This window comes from Trichoplax adhaerens, genomic scaffold (assembly GCF_000150275.1).
Source record: "Trichoplax adhaerens TRIADscaffold_89 genomic scaffold, whole genome shotgun sequence".
NCBI lineage: Eukaryota > Metazoa > Placozoa > Uniplacotomia > Trichoplacea > Trichoplacidae > Trichoplax > Trichoplax adhaerens.
The window spans coordinates 10,101-17,450 of NW_002061025.1; the positions used below are offsets into that span (position 1 = coordinate 10,101).

General features: G+C 33.7%; 1 protein-coding gene across 1 annotated transcript; it reads right to left on the reverse strand.

Moving 5' to 3' along the window:
- Window positions 1-1,347: 1,347 nt before the first annotated feature.
- Window positions 1,348-3,990, reverse strand: TRIADDRAFT_62502 (uncharacterized protein; the record flags this gene model as incomplete). The annotated part of the gene is made up of 2 exons (XM_002118432.1): window positions 1,348-2,128; window positions 3,365-3,990. 2 exons carry the CDS (start codon window positions 3,988-3,990, stop codon window positions 1,348-1,350), a joined length of 1,407 nt encoding a protein of 468 aa, XP_002118468.1.
- Window positions 3,991-7,350: the final 3,360 nt, after the last annotated feature.

Here is a 7,350-nt window from a genome sequence, read left to right on the forward strand (position 1 = left end):
ACTAATTAATCATTGGAAGAATTACAAATACTTCAGTCTTTTATCCAAGGTACATAATTNTGAGTCTCTCGAAGAATACCCTAATTCAGTTTGAAAGTAAACTCTTACGAATGAAAATGAACAATTTCTATATGAGAGTGTGGAAGATCGAAAGATGAAAGGTACTGAATTTGCTTAATGAGAAAGAATTACATGAAGAAATCGATCGCGTCAAGAAATCTTTCGATCAAGGGATTCCCAAAATAGGTGTTGAGATAGAAAGTAAATTGAAAAGTAATCATGATCAAATAATAGAAGACTGTAGTAATGAATGAATTATTGCATCATCAATGATATAATTTTGTTGAGTAATGAATTCTATGTTAACACCTAGCCATTAATTAACTACTATTCAATGTTAAAGAAAGTGTGTTGTGATTCTTGCTATATTCAGTAGGTGGACTTGGCTATAAATGGATGATTGTTTAGCACCAACGAAGTTGGTGAGGCTCTATAAAAGCCTGAAAGTTCTTGATTGAGGGAGTTGATAAGTTAGTCGATAATAGATGGTTATCAGTTGTTAGTAGTCGATTCTAAGTTGTGAGTTCCATTGGTCATTTTAATCAATAGCTTTTAGAATAAAGTTTTGGTTCTTAACGTGAGTATTCTATCGTCTAAGACTCGAATCTAAGTTTGGTAGATTAAAGAGTGCTTAGAGTTCGTTGCTCCGATAGTTAAGACTACATTAAAGGAAAGAATCCCGTTCAATTTTGTCCAGTAAGCTCGGTTGTGACATCATTGGTGGCAGCGATGGGATTCACCCAACACTATTAGCTAGTGCCGAAGTGAACGAAGAAGACAACTTTTTGTATTGAGTACGCGTACACACACACTAGGATAAAGTTATTTTACACTTAACTAGAAGAAACCTGCGAATACTGTCATAAACAATTTCAATCCATTGAAGCAAATTACCGTAGCTGCGGTGATTTAAGAAAAGAAATACATACTGTACTGTACTAGAGTTTATAGTAACATTAGTAACATCCCTTACGATACTAATTGCAACAGACTAAAATCACAGATGGTAATTACTGAACAAAACTATCGCTGGCATTACTGAGATCATGGTAGCATACCAGTAGAATCATTATTTTGATTCTGATTACATATAAAATTGAATGCATCAATTTTACCTTTCCTTTTACCTTGAGAGGTCGCTGCAGCTATTGCCTCTGAGCTTCCCTTTTCATCAATTTTATTAATTATATTTTCTTCCATTTTGCCCAATCGATTTTCCATCCGTTCAACTCGGCTATCCGTCCTTTCAGTTGTACCTTCTATCCGTTCAGTTCGGCATCAATCCTTTCAGTTGTACCTTCTATCCGTGTCAGTTCGGCTATCTATCCTTTCAGTTTTGCCGTCGATTCTATCAGTTCTGTCATCAATCCTTTCAGTTGTATCTTCTATCCGTTCAGTTCGGCCATCTATCCTTTCAGTTCTGTCGTCAATCCTTTCAGTTGTACCTTCTATCCGTTCAGTTCGGCTATCTATACTTTCTAAACGACATATCACTTTGTCATATTGTTCAGCAAAACGATCCAATAGTGAATTATTTTTTTCCGTAATGTCTTTTATCAACTGCGTTAATTTCTTTATGTCGTCAATGCTGTTATTAATATCGGAGACATTATTTAAAGTTTCTAAAATTTTTTCAATGTTAGCTTGGACTGGTTTCATAACATCGTCATTTAAACTTTGTACGTCTTCCTTTATTCTATCAAGCATCGTTACTATCAATGACTTTTCGTCTACTAAGACCTCGTTTAATATATTTTGAGCATAGTGTTTTAGATCTTCAACATTTTCAACTTTGCCCAATTGGGTCTGATATTTGAAGTTTTTTTCAATAGCAGATGAATCCAAAAGCTCGTAAGATTCTTTATTGATTGAGCCAGAGCCCTCAAGGAATGATTTTTGGCGGAAGCCATATTCACAAATGTCGCTTTTTTCCCCCTTCAATTTGTAGTACTTTACTGTGTTGTCCTCGACAGTCCTAATGCCAATATTTTTAAATAACTTGGAGGTTTTGATCTTTTTCTCTCCATTTTCTGCTAAAACTTTTAATTCACTTCCAGTACCTTTTGACCTACGATACGAATATTGCATATGTTCATTTTGTGTTCAGCAAATTCTTAATCCATTATAGAAATGTGAAGAGAACGACATTCTAGACCACTAAGTCCATTTTTATAGCGAATGCTACCCAACATGAAGCAAAGTACTCTACAAAACTACGTATATTAATGCAAGATGTTATATTCACAAATGTAGATTAAATTGCATAATCATAAGTTACAAGACAGCTGATAGCAGCTGATAGGTTATAAAAGCCTGCGCATGTTGATAATATAATAAATTACCCATCACCATTAAAAGACCGTGGATGGAAAATGCTTTACTCATATTTGCATGTAAGTATACAAGGGACCTTGCAGATATTCAATCAGCTATATTCCGGTTACATTTAGCGATTAATATATTTTAATTCTAAATAAAAAGTATTTCTAATTTTCATGAATTAGGTTACCAATCATTTCTTATAGGATTACCGAGGCAATTCAACTAATAAAAACGTATCTCGCAGTATTAGGCCCAGCTAATTTTAAAATCAATAGTGCTGAAACTTAGGGTAAATGGTTTAATTAATGATGCACCACTGTACGAGTTTATATCCGAACTTTATACCACTTGAAAATTAAGATATTCCATCAAAGCAATACCGTAAGTAAACTGATATATGCCCCTGAGTGATGGAAAAATTGTTATGTAAACCGGAAATTTGGACAAGAGGGTAAAAACAGATTATCCTTGCTTTAGTGCTATATCGTACACCTTTCAATTGGCATAAAGTTTGGAATATATGCAGACTCTAACAGATGTGCATCAGTGTTTAAGCTATTTCCAGTAAATATCAAAGTTGGCGGCAGTAATACTGGCTAAGTTTAATGATCCTTTACAATGCCATCATGGCAACTATGCTCTTGAACGATGTGTTAAGCGACGAGGGTTACATAAGGGTTAAGCAAGCACTCACAGCGGGACTACAGTACGCTTGACATAGTGACGATAAGAACTCCATTGCCTTTTTTTATAGTAACTAATGTGAATCAAAAACATTCCCTTACTAGATTACTCACTACTAAAATAATGTTAGAAAAGTTCATATTGAGAGTAATAAGCAAAGATAATCCAAGTCAAACATGTACGAAAATTTAAAATAGATATCGTGCAGAGTTTCTACGACATGAATTTAGAAATTCAAACCGCCTTGTTGCGTAAATAATTAGTGAAACACTTGGAAAGAAAATCTGTTCATACATACAGGCAGGAATCCCTGTTTTTCTTGCTAAAACCAGGGCAGGCAATACTTTTGATAGCAAACTTAGCTCGATCAACTGGCTTTGACTTTTCGTTCACGAAGGCTTCAATAATAGCATCAGTCATGTCATTAGCAAATTTTTTAATATAATGATAATCGATTTCATCGGAGATATAATGTATTTGTTGTTCAAACATGAACAAGATTTCCAAAGCCATCATTGAGATTGCCAATGTGGTATCGTCATTATCGGGTGCTATTTTGTCAATAAGTTCTTTCAATTTCTCTCTCTTGCATTTTTGGAGATACCATACAATACCTTCGCCCAACAACTGTATTATGCTGTTTACAATAGCAGAACATCTAAAAACGCTTGATACTACGCCTGTGACTGCCGTTGCTGTATCTGAAGCCGCGCTCCCCAAGAAATTGAATGCAACTTTCACACCTTTTCCTGTTTTGCCTAGTGGTGCACTCTCTTCGTTTTCTACAACTTTGGAGGCAATTTCCAGTTTTGCAATGAATTTGAGTATAAAGTGCTTCAGAAATTGTTTGAATTTCAAACCATCGCTATTGTTAGGATCATCCAATTCTTTTGGCCAATTGCTTATAGTTTGTTGGCTTGCCATTTCTATTGAGCAGGAATTGACACGCAGGTTCTCTTATGCACCCACTTCTATAGAAAGTCAATAATACAAATTTGAAGCAACATGCAAATGAAAGCTAAAAATGCAGTTAAACTGAAGATAATTAATTTGTTGAGTAAAACACTTATAAATGTAATAGTAACTTTTAACTAGATAGTTTGATATTAATAAGTCGATGAATTTTCGCTAGCTTGATAATTATATTGTTACATAGTACTTTGAAATGCAAGCCAAAAGAGTTAATGTCAATAGATCACAACATTAAGCGTCCAAGCATAATCTAACAAGTATAATTTCATAACGAATCATATGGGATATTTCTCTACTGCTTATTATCGATAAAACAATTTGAAAATCTTAGACTACTCACACTAATCCGCTTCATATTTTTGTTGTGGACTACACCCTGAACTCACGACTCGCTCGCTATTCTACTCAAATCAGCTGATTGAAGTTATACAGCTATATGTATCATCAGGGACTACTGGAAAACTTTTCAGTTATTCCTGTTAATTAATACTGTACTCAAAATGGATACAGAACAACCTATCATAGTGTAGAACTTGCTATATATATGTTATGTTTAAGACGATGAGTTTGCAATCTAATTTATTACGCTAACACATTAGCTCCAATTTTTGATGTCATCACGCTTCCGTCAAGCAAATTTTTGGCATAAAAATAAGCAGAATACTGTTCCGTCTAGGATAAATAATTTTCGACGATTTTAGATACGTAGTAAAGAAATCGTGATGTTTAAGATGATAAGTTTACAATCTAATCTGTCATAAATAAGATCGATTTGTGAGTAATTCTAAATTCGAAATCACTGCATTTGCTTCGTGTCAGACCCACACTACTAAAAATTAAGTGGAGTATGATATTTGAATTTTAGGATAGTGGGTAGAAGAATATAGATTAGGTTATTGCAGTTGGATCGTCTGCCAAAGTAACAAAATATGTATTTATAACTGGAAATAATCGCAGTCAACTCACCTCCCAAGTTCAAGCCTTATTCTCTAGAAGTAAATCTCTTAATAAACGATAAACCTATCTGCGAATTAAGAAAACACTAATTTGCAAAAATCTAGAGTATAATCGTGTTAACTATGTAGTCCTTTTTATTATCATACGCGTACACGTATCATTTATTATCCATCAATCTAATCTAAATGAAGCAATTTCCGGTTTGTGAAGTGAAACGCTTTAGCCATATGTTTACTCACATTTAGTACGTATATTTAACTCGTACAATGTAATTAACCATAAGCAGATTTATTTCTTCATTTATCCCCATTTATTTCCTAAAGAGATGATGTAAGTCAACGAGAATATAGGTACCTATCCATGTGCTTACAACTTTACGAAATGATACTAATCCTATTCGCTAAAACTGATGGACTATACTGTACAGTATAAACTCCTAATGATTCTTTATAAACCGTTAAAAGTAAATTGTCTGTAAGCTATTTAAGACCAAAGAAATAAAATATCAGCAAGAACAAGTAATTTTTATCTCTGTGTTTCAGATAGTGAGTTCGCAATCTAGTTTATTGACGCTAACACATTAGCTCCATTTTTGGATGTCTTTACGCTTGTTTTAAGTACACTTTTGGCATGAAAATAAGTAGAGCGCTATTCTATCTAGGATAGATGATTTACGATGATTGTAGATACGTAGTGAAGAAATAGTAGGCTTTAAAACAAAAATCTTGCGATACGTACGTTCAATTTTATAAATTTAATACTGTATCAAAATAAAATAAATCACAAGCTCAGGTTAAAATCTGGAACAGGGATTATCGAGTAATGTTAAGTTAAGAATGGAATTAAAGGCGTCAAGCTTATGATAAACACGTGGCATATAAAAATAAAATACATGGGAGGAAATATAGAGAATTTGAGATGAACACTTTTTAAATTAGTTTTGAACGATAATGTCTATCCGTACCAGTTCACTCCTGCTTGATTTATTGGGATAGACTGGATACAACGTTTAATGAGTATTTCACAGTTCTTGAATCTTGATGCTCAAGCTGACAGTTTAATGGAGCTGATGAAGAAAAAGTAATTAACGAATTTGTCTGTCAAAAAGGCGGAAAGAGTGAGATAGGAAGGGAAAGTAGAAAACGCATTTATTCGACTGTCATGCGATCACATTATTGACTTTGAGTTCATTAATAAATGAATAATGTAACAGCACCGCTTGCAAAGAAAGAAATAACAATAAACTGTTCTTAACTTCTTAATTGGATGTTGAATTTGAGCTATTATCATGCAAATGAAATTAGAATTCAGGAACGGTAGATTGACAATAGTTTTAGAGCTTACCAAAGTTTTAATAACATTAACATTTATTGGTACTGCTAAAGTCAAAGAAGTGATGATATATGGTTTCCAATGTATCTTGGTCCCTTCAAAGGTTTCAATAGAGGAACAGTATATAGTAGGTCATCATCATTAATTGTAATTCAGCTCGTTTAAGAACTTGTTATTCCAGTCAGTAAGCATATTTTATAGGTCAATTTGTATTATGACTTAGTTCGAACAGTGTACATAATAGTAATAATACGAGATTCAGTACTATCATTTAACTGATCGCAGGTAACATTTTGCAAGTCTAGATAAACTGCACTCGCCTACGACGGTAATAGAGCAGCTGTGTTGTCAATTCTGCCGAACCCTTCGTTGGCTATCTCATATTTCATAAGTCCATGGAGTACTTTCATATAGTTCCATTTTGATATAGGTATTCTTTGCGAAAGCATAGCTTGTACCGCATGAGCAGTTGTATACACATTCTCGAATTGATAAGTTGTTTTGGATTGCTTTAAGAGTAAAGCTTGGAAGCCTTTAGATATAGCACTATTACTACTGTTATCGGCACAATTTAGGGCTAAAATTGTCATTGCTGTTGTATCTAAATCAACCCAAGTTCCATCTGATGATTGCATTACTTGTAATTTATAGACTAGATTCGATTTATATTTGCTGTTTGTCAATCAAATATGGAGTACATCACTTCTACCCATATAAAGTTATTTTCCTGGGTAATATTGTATAGGAGTACCTGTTGATTCTTAACAGGCCAATCGATCGACCTAACACAGCGATTTGCTTGAACTATTATAATTCTTGATGTTTAAACTAGCAAGAAAACTGTGAAATGGAATACAAAAAATAATATTAAGGCGAGAATCTTTGTCTTAAAGGCAGATGAGTAGAAAAGAGTGAAAGGCGAAAAATAACTGTGTCTTCTCGTCTGTTATATCATCATTAATATACGGTACCTATTGACCTGGTACTGTTTGAATAATTAATTTATAGTTACCACGCTCATTA